Below are 13,937 nucleotides of genomic sequence, written 5' to 3' on the forward strand. Positions count from 1 at the left end.
GTTCATAAATATTTTTTTTTTTTTTTTTTTTTTTTGAATTGGGAAGAGTTTTATTTATTTTTTTTTTTTTTTTAATTTTTTATTTTTTATAAACATATATTTTTATCCCCAGGGGTACAGGTCTGTGAATCACCAGGTTTACACACTTCACAGCACTCACCAAATCACATACCCTCCCCAATGTCCATAATCCCACCCCCTTCTCCCAAACCCCCTCCCCCCGGCAACCCTCAGTTTGTTGTGAGATTAAGAGTCACTTATGGTTTGTCTCCCTCCCAATCCCATCTTGTTTCATTTATTCTTCTACCCACTTAAGCCTCCATGTTGCATCACCACTTCCTCATATCAGGGAGATCATATGATAGTTGTCTTTCTCTGCTTGACTTATTTCGCTAAGCATGATACGCTCTAGTTCCATCCATGTTGTTGCAAATGGCAAGATTTCATTTCTTTTGATGGCTGCATAGTATTCCATTGTGTATATATACCACATCTTCTTGATCCATTCATCTGTTGATGGACATCTAGGTTCTTTCCATAGTTTGGCTATTGTGGACATTGCTGCTATAAACATTCGGGTGCATGTGTCCCTTTGGATCACTACATTTGTATCTTTGGGGTAAATACCCAATAGTGCAATTGCTGGGTCATAGGGCAGTTCTATTTTCAACATTTTGAGGAACCTCCATGCTGTTTTCCAGAGTGGCTGCACCAGCTTGCATTCCCACCAACAGTGTAGGAGGGTTCCCCTTTCTCCGCATCCTCGCCAGCATCTGTCATTTCCTGACTTGTTGATTTTACCCATTCTGACTGGTGTGAGGTGATATCTCATTGTGGTTTTGATTTGTATTTCCCTGATGCCGAGTGATATGGAGCACTTTTTCATGTGTCTGTTGGCCATCTGGATGTCTTCTTTGCAGAAATGTCTGTTCATGTCTTCTGCCCATTTCTTGATTGGATTATTTGTTCTTTGGGTGTTGAGTTTGCTAAGTTCTTTATAGATTCTGGACACTAGTCCTTTATCTGATATGTCGTTTGCAAATATCTTCTCCCATTCTGTCAGTTGTCTTTTGATTTTGTTAACTGTTTCCTTTGCTGTGCAAAAGCTTTTGATCTTGATGAAATCCCAATAGTTCATTTTTGCCCTTGCTTCCCTTGCCTTTTGCGTTGTTCCTAGGAAGATGTTGCTGCGGCAGAGGTCGAAGAGGTTGCTGCCCGTGTTCTCCTCAAGGATTTTGATGGATTCCTTTCGTACATTGAGGTCCTTCATCCATTTTGAGTCTATTTTTGTGTGTGGTGTAAGGAAATGGTCCAATTTCATTTTTCTGCATGTGGCTGTCCAATTTTCCCAGCACCATTTATTGAAAAGGCTGTCTTTTTTCCATTGGACATTCTTTCCTGCTTTGTCGAAGATTAGTTGACCATAGATTTGAGGGTCTATTTCTGGGCTCTCTATTCTGTTCCATTGATCTATGTGTCTGTTTTTGTGCCAGTACCATGCTGTCTTGATGATGACAGCTTTGTAATAGAGCCTGAAGTCCGGAATTGTGATGCCACCAACGTTGGCTTTCTTTTTCAATATCCCTTTGGCTATTCGAGGTCTTTTCTGGTTCCATATAAATTTTAGAATTATTTGTTCCATTTCTTTGAAAAAGATGGATGGTACTTTGATAGGAATTGCATTAAATGTGTAGATTGCTTTAGGTAGCATAGACATTTTCACAATATTTATTCTTCCAATCCAGGAGCATGGAACATTTTTCCATTTCTTTGTGTCTTCCTCAGTTTCTTTCATGAGTACTTTATAGTTTTCTGAGTATAGATTCTGTGTCTCTTTGGTTAGGTTTATTCCTAGGTATCTTATGGTTTTGGATGCAATTGTAAATGGGATTGACTCCTTAATATCTCTTTCTTCTGTCTTGCTGTTGGTGTAGAGAAATGCAACTGATTTCTGTGCATTGATTTTATATCCTGACACTTTACTGAATTCCTGTATAAGTTCTAGCAGTTTTGGAGTGCAGTCTTTTGGGTTTTCCACATATAGTATCATATCATCTGCGAAGAGTGATAATTTGACTTCTTCTTTGCCGATTTGGATGCCTTTAATTTCCTTTTGTTGTCTGATTGCTGAGGCTAGGACCTCTAGTACGATGTTGAATAGCAGTGGTGATAATGGACATCCCTGCCGTGTTCCTGACCTTAGCGGAAAAGCTTTCAGTTTTTCTCCATTGAGAATGATATTTGCGGTGGGTTTTTCATAGATGGCTTTGATGATATTGAGGTATGTGCCCTCTATCCCTACACTTTGAAGAGTTTTGATCAGGAAGGGATGTTGTACTTTGTCAAATGCTTTTTCAGCATCTATTGAGAGTATCATATGGTTCTTGTTCTTACTTTTATTGATGTGTTGTATCACATTGACTGATTTGCGGATGTTGAACCAACCTTGCAGCCCTGGAATAAATCCCACTTGGTCGTGGTGAATAATCTTTTTAATGTACTGTTGAATCCTATTGGCTAGTATTTTGTTGAGTATTTTCGCATCTGTGTTCATCAAGGATATCGGTCTATAGCTCTCTTTTTTGGTGGGATCCTTGTCTGGTTTTGGGATCAAGGTGATGCTGGCCTCATAAAATGAGTTTGGAAGTTAAATATTTTTGAGTAGGATAAATATTCTTATAAAACAGCTTTTGGGGCGCCTGGGTGGCTCAGTGGTTTGGGCTGCTGCCTTCGGCTCGGGTCATGATCTCAGGGTCCTGGGATCGAGCCCCGCATCGGGCTCTCTGATCTGCAGGAAGCCTGCTTCCCTCTCTCTCTCTCTCTCTCTCTCTGCCTGCCTCTCTGCCTACTTGTGATCTCTGTCTGTCAAATAAATAAGTTAAATCTTTAAAAAAAAAAAAAAAAAACAAACAGCTTTTAAAAACTACTTGAGGTAATCTTTGTCCACTGTTGTAACTTCATGTTTATGAAAAGTTCGTATTTTCTTATATTGTTTTAAAGTCATGTTAAGTCAACCACCACTGGTTTAAAATTACATATATTTTAAGTTCCATTAGAAGTTTAGTTTTTTTTCCGTATGTATAGAAAAGACATATATTTGAACAAAATTGGGGCTTTTTCACACTTGATGATTCATGCTTCTTTCATTATTTCAGATTTACTTTAATATTTCTTCCTGGCAGTAGTACATGGAATAATGCTGATATTTAAATTGGGATGGATTGTAATGGGCCAAGGCACAAATTGATTTCTTTATATTCTATAGATTTATAATTTTTAATGATAATTTTGGAAGAAGATCCTATTCTAGTCTGGATGTTGAAACTCCATTAATATCAATATTATTAGTAACATTTTCTTTTTTTTAACAATTTTTTTTTAAGTAATCTCTACACCCAACATGGGGCCTGAGTCTACAGCCCCAAGATCAAGGATCAGATGCTCTACCTATTGAGTCAGGTAGGCTCCCCTACCTGAAATTAATACCCCTAAGGTATTAATTTCTTCAAAATTGTTTAGGGGGAAAAACTTCCATTATTTTCACTAAAGGTTGAGCGCTCTTTGGTATTATTATGCTAATTGGTACCAACTGTGCCAATAAAAATGTATTAAATCCTTCCAGTTGTTGAGAAAGCAAGGGTAGACTTGCAAAGACCATCCAGCTGAGGGGGCCCCCTACTGGTAATTGGTTTCCAAGGCACCCAGCCTTTGATGCAACACCCATGCCTTTCATGCTTATTTGGTGATTGCAAAGGCACAGACATAGATTTCATGTTAATCTTTCTTTTGTCCTTGATGTCACACATTATAGATGGTCAACATTTGGAACAGTACCACAAGGTGGGGAGGGTTCAGGCTCTGACTTCTGAATCAGACCACCCAGTGTTCAAGAATGCCAATTTCCCAACTGACCACTCCTTTAAACCTAAGGGCAATTTATTTAAAATATATGTGCTTTAGTGTGTTTATCTCTAAAGATAAGGATATCACAAGGCTTCTGCTCACAAAAGAAAAACCTAAAGCATTTTTGGACTCAGTAAACTGTTATGTCCCCACTTTCTGCATGAGGACCCTTGAAAAAACAATAATCTTCAGTGACACACTTGGATAAACCGAATAGGTTTCTGTGACCAGAACAGACTGTAGCAAGTGTTAAGTGTCCCAGGTCCCACCAAGCTGCCCTATAACTATCAAGCACATATCAACGTATGTCTGGAATGGACTCAAAGGACCCCAGTGTGCATGGTTCTCTCCTGAGAAGTTTTACAGTAAATAAATGGCCTAGGTCAGCCCACCTGAAAATGACAGAGCCAGGCAGATTCATTCATACCTATGTCTTTATGATTGTAGGGCCATCATATCTATTATAGCATAATATTTACCATTCATAATCAGAGGTGAAACCATGCAAATTATAACTCAGATTTTTGTCTTGATTAATTTACAATTCTGTTATATGATTTTTGGCAAGTTATTTAAAGATGGTTCCTCATCTTTCTTGAAAAACACAAGTAGTTCCCTTTTCTTTTTATGTTCCAAGAACAAATGATGTAGGAAGTATAAAAAGATAAAAGAGTAAAGCAATGGAATTTGAGGACAATGATAATCACTAATAGATGAATATAAGCTTTAGAAATCATGTTTCATAAGACTTCATAGTCTTATGAAGTCTCCAGGCATCACCTGAAATATAAAATATTTCATATGTGAAAATACATATGAATTGTATGTATATGTATAAGCCACTGGGTGGCTCAGTAGGTTAAAGCCTCTGCCTACAGCTCAGGTCATGATCTCAGGGTCCTGGGATCAAGCCAGGTGTTGGGCTCTCTGCTCGGTGGGGAGCCTGCTTCCTCCTCTTTCTCTCTGCCTACTCCTGATCTCTGTAAAATAAATAAATAAAATCTTCAAAAAAAAAAAAAAGAAAGAAAATACATGTGATCTTTGACATGTCTTTGATGTAGCATCTCAACTTGATACTTTCAGGAAACAAAGTTGTCAAATGTCACTTTCTTTTATGTTTCTTTATAAAAAGTATGAAATAAGTCCCACTTCAGCTATTGAGTGAATCAACATTAATGTATTTCATTTTACAGATCTGTTATTTATAATGAGCTTTGATGATTGTTCATCCTTATTTAATTATGAAAATTGAATATAATTTTGTTTTCTATTTTTTCTTTAATAGTATTTATTATTATATCTTAGAGTTATTTTTAATTATACATGAATGAACTAAAATAATGTTTTTTTATAAGAGCTTTATTCTTCAATGTCAAGAATGTTGTTTTCTAGAATAGTAATAATGTGAATGGGAAAAGTAATATTTACATAGTCTTTGCTTTAAAATAGATTATTTGCCCCAAACTTAACACAACTCAAGGTATATTGCCATGCAACAATCTCAAGAACAAAAATTATATCAAAATAGAATTGAGCAAAATGCTAATCTAGATTTTGTAAGGACTTGGCATAAAAAGTATTCAGTAAAGGTATATGGTTAAGAAAAGTTTTTCTCAGAATCTGGTTAGCTAATTATCTGAACTTGAGTATCCTGGTGAGCACAAAATAAATTCTGTTCTTCCACATTGGCTGCAAACCAGAGGACTCTTGTATACCCTAAAATCAGTGACCTAGAACATCTAGACTATATTTTTAGTTAAGATGGTGGAGTGATGTTAATATATTTTCCCATATTCTTAAAATGCTGTTTCAGAAAACAAAAATAGTGCCTAGTTACTCAAAATTTGCTTCAGAGAATAATTAAGCCTTAGTAATTAAAAAATGGGGTTACCTGGGTCCAGAGTAGAATTGAGGATTTAGACAGATCAGAGAATTGAATGCTTCTCTTAAGAAGACTGCTTAGATTGTGCACATATTCTGTGGAAAAATGCTTCTCAGTTCATATTTCCTTCCTATTTACCCTTGTTCATTGTTATTTAGTGAGGGATCAGAAGAAAACATGCCTTTAGCTGCTCCTAATTTTAGAAATCTCTGGGTAGAAATGTCCTCCACTCTCCATACCTGCCTCCAAGCCTGTCAAGACATGGAAGAGAAACACAGGATAGCACTGGCCAGGTAAGTCAGTGTGATCTGATGGGGCCTGAAGATTCATTTTCTTAGAGGCATTAGAACAAAGATTGGGTTCATAGTCCTTCAATCTTTGTTGAGCTCAATTAAATCAGATATTCAAAGTCCCTAGTAGCCCTTTCCTCTGATTTCTAAATGTTAATATCCATTGTTCTTTTTCTGCTTCTATTATAATTAATTTTATGCATTTGTCTATAGATCTGAATTTTAAACTATTTTGGTCAGGACACACAATTAAATTCTCCCCATGGTATCTAGAAGAGTGTTTCCACAAAGCAGATACCCAGTAAAAATTTATTTAATTGAAGCACATTATTTTTTTTAATTTTAATATACGTTATTTCAATTTACATATGTCTTGGTTCTTATTCTCTAAATGCATGGTAAGTATCATGAATTGCCCTGCACCTAAAGATCTTCAGCAATGGCAAAATAGTGTTCAATCCTAATGCTGAAAATGAAAATAAAAGTCTCTCTTGAAAATAAAAAGATATAATTCCTATAAGGGAAATTTACAATTGTATTTTAAATTTTATATAGAGGGATTTATGTGGAAGAGTTATGTTGTAGAATTACTCAATGATTTTATTGCTTAATCATACCTTTCTAAAGATAGCAAGCAACAACATAGAGGCATCATTCATGAAATTAAATCCATAGATGTTTTTATGTGTTAATGAGATGAGTTATTAAAAAAAAAAAAGAAGAAGAGGAAGAAGAAAAAGAATGATTGTTAGCCATAGCTCTTCTATGTTGACTTCTTCACTTCTCCTTATTATAAGGCATCTAAGGGTAATAGGACAAGAATTAGATTAAAAATAGGACTAAACAGCGTCTGCCTATTCTGAAGTAAAAGAGCTCTTCCTTCCTGTCTGAGGAGTGGAGCTCAGATGGGGACTTTTCTTTCAATGATATGTGAAGGGGAAGTTCTCAGGATAAACCTGTGGAGGCTTTCCTGAGGAAAGCAGTGGATGAGACAGGGAACAAACTTGGCAGAGATGTGGGATCCTGAAGATCTCAAACTGTTGGCTGCAACCACCTGGGAGGGAGTAGTGACTCCAGAGAAGTCAGCAGTGAATGGGGTGGGTTGGGGGCAGGAGATGTGGGGCGAAGAGTGTGATGGTGTGGTTTGGTAACCTACTCACAGTGGCTGGGTATAGGTCTGCCCAGTAAAGCAAACTGGAAAATCATCGAAAACACCAAGAGCATCTAAATTTTAAGGAAAGAAGGTGAGTAGTTTCTGAAGTAAAATGTCAAGAAATCTACAGAAAGAAAGACTTCAAAGGTAACATGATGTCAATAAAAACGTATCTATCAATAATCACCCTCAATGTGAATGGCCTAAATGTGCCCATAAAACGGCACAGGGTTGCAGACTGGACAAAACGACAGGACCCATCCATATGTTGTCTACAACAGACCCATTTTGAACCTAAAGATACACCCAGACTGAAAGTGAAGGGATGGAGAAGCATCTTTCATGCCAATGGGCCTCAAAAAAAGGCTGGGGTAGCGATTCTCATATCAGATAAATTAGATCTTAAACTAAAGACTGTAGTCAGAGATACAGAAGGACACTACATCATTCTTAAAGGAACTATCCACCAAGATGATCTAACAATTGTAAATATCTATGCCCCCAATATGGGATCAGCCAATTACATAAGAAAACTGTTTCAAGATAAAGAGTCATATTGCTATGAATACACTAGTCTTTGGAGATCTTAACACGCCTCTCTCAGAAATAGACAGATCATCAAAGCAGAAAATCAATAAAGAAATAAGAGCATTGATGACACACTGGACCAGATGGACCTCATAGATATATACAGAACATTCCACCCTAAAACAACACAATACTCATTCTTCTCAAGTGACATGGAACTTTCTCCAGAATAGACCACATACAGGGTCACAAATCAGGACTCAACCGATACCAAAAGACTGAGATTATTCCCTGCATATTCTCAGATCACAATGCTTTGAAACTGGAGGTCAATCACAAGGAAAAGTTCAGAAGGAACTCAAACACCTGGAAGCTAAAGACCACCTTGCTTAAGAATGCTTGGATCAACCAGGAGATCAAAGAAGAACTTAAAGAATTCATGGAAACCAATGAGAATGAAGACACTTTAGTCCAAAATATATATGGTCAACTAATCTTCGACAAAACAGGAAAAAATATATAATGGAAAAAAGACAGCCTCTTCAATAAATGGTGCTGAGAAAATTGGACAGCCACATGCAGAAAAATGAAATTGGACCATTTCCTTACACCACACACAAAAATAGACTCAAAATGGATGAAGGACCTCAATATGCGAAAGGAATCCATCAAAATCCTTGAGGAGAACACAGGCAGCAACCTCTTCGACCTCAGCCACAGCAACATCTTCCTAGGAACAACTCAAAAGGCAAGGGAAGCAAGGGCAAAAATGAACTATTGGGATTTCATCAAGATCAAAAGCTTTTGCACAGCAAAGGAAACAGTTCACAAAATCAAAAGACAACTGACAGAATGGGAGAAGATATTTGCAAACGACATATCAGATAAAGGACTAGTGTCCAGAATCTATAAAGAACTTAGCCAACTCAACACCCAAAGAACAAATAATCCAATCAAGAAATGGGCAGAGGACATGAACAGACATTTCTGCAAAGAAGACATCCAGATGGCCAACAGACACATGAAAAAGTGCTCCATATCACTCGGCATCAGGGAAATACAAATCAAAACCACAATGCGATATCACCTCACACCAGTCAGAATGGCTAAAATCAACAAGTCAGGAAATGACAGATGCTGGCGAGGATGCGGAGAAAGGGGAACCCTCCTACACTGTTGGTGGGAATGCAAGCTGGTGCAACCTCTCTGGAAAACAGCATGGAGGTTGAAAATAGAACTGCCCTATGACCCAGCAATTGCACTATTGGGTATTTAACCTAAAGATACAAATGTAGTGATCCAAAGGGGCACGTGTACTCGAATGTTTATAGCAGCAATGTCCACAATAGCCAAACTATGGAAAGAACCAAGATGTCCATCAACAGATGAATGGATCAAGAAGATGTGGTATATATACACAATGGAATACTATGCAGCCATCAAAAGAAATGAAATCTTGCCATTTGCGACAACATGGATGGAACTAGAGCGTATCATGCTTAGCGAAATAAGTCAAGCAGAGAAAGACAACTATCATATGATCTCCCTGATATGAGGAAGTGGTGATGCAACATGGGGGCTTAAGTGGGTACGAGAAGAATAAATGAAAGAAGATGGGATTGGGAGGGAGACAAAACATAAGTGACTCTTAATCTCACAAAACAAACTGAGGGTTGCTGGGGGGAGGGGTTTTGGGAGAAGGGGGTGGGATTATGGACATTGGGGAGGGTATGTGCTTTGGTGAGTGCTGTGAAGTGTGTAAACCTGGTGATTCACAGACCTGTGCCCCTGGGGATAAAAATATATGTTTATAAAAATAAAAAATTATTTAAAAAAAAAGAAGTAACTAGAGTTATATAAGGTCATGAGGGTGGGGCTTTCATGATAGAATTAGTGCTTTTAGAAGAAGAAACAGCAGAGAGCTTGCTTTATTTAAGACAGGAAGAGAGCTCTCACCTCACCAAAAACTAACGACGCTATCACCCTGATCTTGGACTTCAAACCTCCAAGCTATGAGAAAATAAATGTCTGTTGTTTAAACCAAAAAAAAAAAAAAAAAAAAAAGACATACAAATGGCTATCAGACACATGAAAAAATGTTCATCATCACTAGCCATCAGGGAGATTCAAATTAAAACTACATTGAGATATCACCTTTAACCAGTTAGAATGGCCAAAATTAGCAAGACAGGAAACAACATGTGTTGGAGGGGATGTGGAGAAAGGGGAACCCTCTTACACTGTTGGTGGGAATGCAAGTTGGTGCAGCCTCTTTGGAGAACAGTGTGGAGACTCCTCAAGAAATTAAAAATAGAACTTCCCTATGACCCTGCCATTGCACTCCTGGGTATTTACCCCAAAGATACAGATGTAGTGAAAAGAAGGGCCATCTGTACCCCAATGTTTATAGCAGCAATGTTCACGGTCGCCAAACTGTGGAAAGAACCAAGATGCCCTTCAACAGATGAATGGATAAGGAAGATGTGGTCCATATACACTATGGAGTATTATGCCTACATCAGAAAGGACGAATACCCAACTTTCATAGCAACACAGACGGGACGAAAAGAGATTATGCTGAGTGAAATAAGTCAACCAGAGAGAGTCAGTTATCATATGGTTTCACTTATTTGTGGAGCATAACAAATAGCATGGAGGACACGGGGAGAAAGAGAGGAGAAGGGAGTTGGGGGAAATTGGAAGGGGAGGTGAACCATGAGAGACTATGGACTCTGAAAAACAATCTCAGTGTTTTGAAGGGGAAGGACTGGGAGGTCGGGGTACCAGATGGTGGGTATTATAGAGGGCACGGATTGCATGGAGCACTGGGTGTGGTGCAAAAACCAATGAATACTGTTATGCTGAAAATAAAAAATAAATTTAAAAAAATATAAAGGCTTGGTTGAAGATTGTAAGAATTCTGTAGTATTAAGAAGCATGCTAGTGGCAGCACAGAATGTATATATTCATTGATTCATTAGGAAAGCAATGTTGCTTTCCTAAGACCTTGCCGTCTTCTGAAGAGCGATGTTTTAAATATTATCTATAATGTGATCGTTATTTCTCTTGCAACAAAAATAAAAGAGAAGATCAGATGAAATAACTCGGATGTGGTTGGTTTGTGAGGATGGAGATAACCCTTGGTGTTGCCAAGGTTTAAGAACAAAGAAATAATAAAATTTAAAAAGACTTGGGTACTTAAGGTACACAGTTAAGAAATGTAGTGGTACACTGAGGTACGATGAAGGCTAAAGATGCTCAAAAGGAGTACTTTGGGGGCGCCTGGGTGGCTCAGTGGGTTAAGCCGCTGCCTTCGGCTCAGGTCATGATCTCAGGGTCCTGGGATCGAGTCCCGCATCGGGCTCTCTGCTCAACAGGGAGCCTGCTTCCTTCTCTCTCTCTCTGCCTGCCTCTCAGTGTACTTGTAATTTCTCTCTGTCAAATAAATAAATAAAATCTTTAAAAAAAAAAAAAAAGGAGTAATTTGAGGTAAAATGCCACAGTTTGGTCAAGAATGTCAAATGAAAGATGAATCTTACAAGGCAGAAGTGATATGTGCTTTCTATATATCCTAATATGTAGAATAGAAAAATAAAACTCTATTTAATATCAGCACTACTGTTATTCTTCATGTTTGTGATCTCAGGAGAAATTTGTTAGACATATATAACCTGAGAGAACTATTTTGTCTTTAGCATGTATAAACATTTTGAAGGGTGAAATATAAGGTGTTCCAAACATATTTATAAAAAAAAATCCAAAAAACAACAACAAAAACTTGTTTCCTTCATATTATAAGTGGAAAAGATAATTTAACATTTTATTAAATATATATAAAACAAATATGCCAATTTTATCAATGATTAAGTACATCTATAGTTTAACATTTGTGACATTTTAACAAGATGTTAGACTATTCTCTCTTTGCATTAATTTCCTGGTATGCCTGCAGATTGTTAAGAAATCCTACCAAATGGAAAATTAAATAGCTACTTTCAGCTAAATTATTTCAAAAGAAAAATGATGAAAATTATGTCAAATCAGTTAGAGCATGAAATTACATACAATATGCACTGTTACAAAATGATTATGTGATGTTATGTGTGATCTCATGAAATTAAGTTTCTACAGCTTACAAAAGGCTTAATGCAGACCCAAGAGGAGAAAAATGTGTAGGCAGCCACCAACCCAGCTAGAGGCAAAGGATCAGACCAGGCCCTGACTCGTGCCTCCTGAATATCAGTTGAGTTGCGCTTGAGAAAGTGCCTGAGCTATGGACCCTAAGACTCACTGACGTGACTGCCTGCACGTATTAGAGGCAAAACTGGGTTGCGCATTTAACTGTTACAAGATTACCCTGTACTTGGACGGATTATAAATTCCACCATTGTAAACTCCTGAATTGCTAGTAAAAGATTAGCTAAGTAGACAAAAGTTACTGGCATCAGAAGATCCGCTACCAAGCGCTTGGAAAATGGGCTTGGTAAAAGCTTGAGGGGTTTCATGTGAATGTTACGTGTATATGAGCAATCAACCGAAAATAGATACTTCCTTATAATTGTTTCTGTTAGCTATATAATGCCTCACAGCCTTGAATAAAATTGGCACTGCTTGGACATCATCCACTGTGTCCCTCCTGTCCCCATCTCTTTATGTCTCATCTTCGTCTCACCATCCTCTTACCCTCTCGACCCTGGTCGTGTTGTCAAGCCCGCTATGAAAAAAATGACATTAAAAAATAACTGTTGTAAAAAATAATCTTAACTCCTAACGTTTAAAGGATGATGCCAACAAATATTTTACTATATCAGAGCAATGAGAATCATTAGCAGTTTTTGCAAACTAATTATTCATATATATATAATATATATATTATACTCACAGGTAATGTATATTTATATATAATATGTAATGTATTCATTTATATATTGTATGTTTCATGTATGTATATATATAATTCTTTTCCTTTCTTTGTGCTATCTCCTTATTTATCTGAACTATGGCTTGATCATCTTACTGTATTGTTGGGATGATAGTTGAGATGCAAGCCACTATCACAAAGAGGAGAGGAGGTGCCACTGCTCTGGTCACTGGGAGCACCTGTAGAAAAAAACATCACAACATACCACTGGTTAGAACACCAAAATATTCTAGACTGATGCATTCTACATTATATATTTCCATATACTCAGTAATGTCAAGAAAATCAGTTAGTAAAATTAATTTTAGTTTCACTTATATCAAATCTGGAGTTTTGCAAGTAAGCTAAGTGAATAAAGTGGGACCCTGAAAGAGAACCATGTATTGATCTTTGATTTCAGAAATATTGCAAGGCTTTATTAAATAAAAACATATAACCTTATAAAATTATTATTTCATTTCATTATCCAAAGTGACCTATACTTATGAACCATACTTATAACTTTTCAGAATGTGGTTTGTCTACAGAGATTCTATTTATTATCATGTCTCAATGTATGAGGAAGTCATATTTTTAGATACCATAATTTTCCACAATGCAAAAAATGTTTATATGGGCTCTTTATATACTTGATCTTAGCCAAAAGGCTAAGAAGTGATACATATGGGCTCTTTATAAATGCTCTTGGTATATGCTACAATTGGAAGTAACTTCATTCATGTTACCTAAATTGGTGCACTTGATACTAAAATATTTCATATCAGAATCTCATAAGAAATCTACTAATATCTTTCTTTCTTTAAATATAAGTATTAGATGTCTTAAACTGAGATTTAACAATTCAGTATTTTTTACAGTTAGGATTAGAATACATATTTCTTGATATTTTTATTCTTTTTTTAGAAAACATTATATATTTTAAAGGTAATATTTTAATACATAAGCATATTACTTTAAAATGTATATCCATTTTGAACAGAATAAAATAATATGTCAAATTCTGTGACAGATCCAAAGCAGTTTTTTGAGTGAAATTCAAAGATTTAAATGTATGCATAAAAGAAAGGTACAAACTCAATGATGTATGTTTTCATCTTAAGAAGTTAGATAACAATAAAAATGTATATGATTATTCAAAAAAAGTTAGATATGAAAAAGCAAATTAAATCAAAGTAGAAGACAGAAAATAATAAAAATAAAAGTGAAAAATAGTAAGATTGGAGCAAAATAACAGAAAAATTAACCAAGACAAAAATGGGT

The 13,937-nt window shown here is 36.4% G+C and overlaps 1 protein-coding gene across 1 annotated transcript in view; it reads right to left on the bottom strand.

Moving 5' to 3' along the window:
• SNTG1 (syntrophin gamma 1) overlaps positions 1–13,937 on the bottom strand; it is a 948,474-nt gene that overhangs the window by 228,427 nt on the left and 706,110 nt on the right. The window contains exon 9 of the mRNA XM_013047405.2: positions 12,774–12,856. Within this exon, the coding sequence (XP_012902859.1) occupies positions 12,774–12,856 (83 nt within the window). The remainder of the gene's footprint in view (positions 1–12,773; positions 12,857–13,937) is intronic.

Source organism: Mustela putorius, unplaced genomic scaffold (genome assembly GCF_011764305.1).
Source record: "Mustela putorius furo isolate JIRA1106 unplaced genomic scaffold, ASM1176430v1.1 tig00000151_pilon_pilon_pilon, whole genome shotgun sequence".
NCBI classification, from domain to species: domain Eukaryota; kingdom Metazoa; phylum Chordata; class Mammalia; order Carnivora; family Mustelidae; genus Mustela; species Mustela putorius.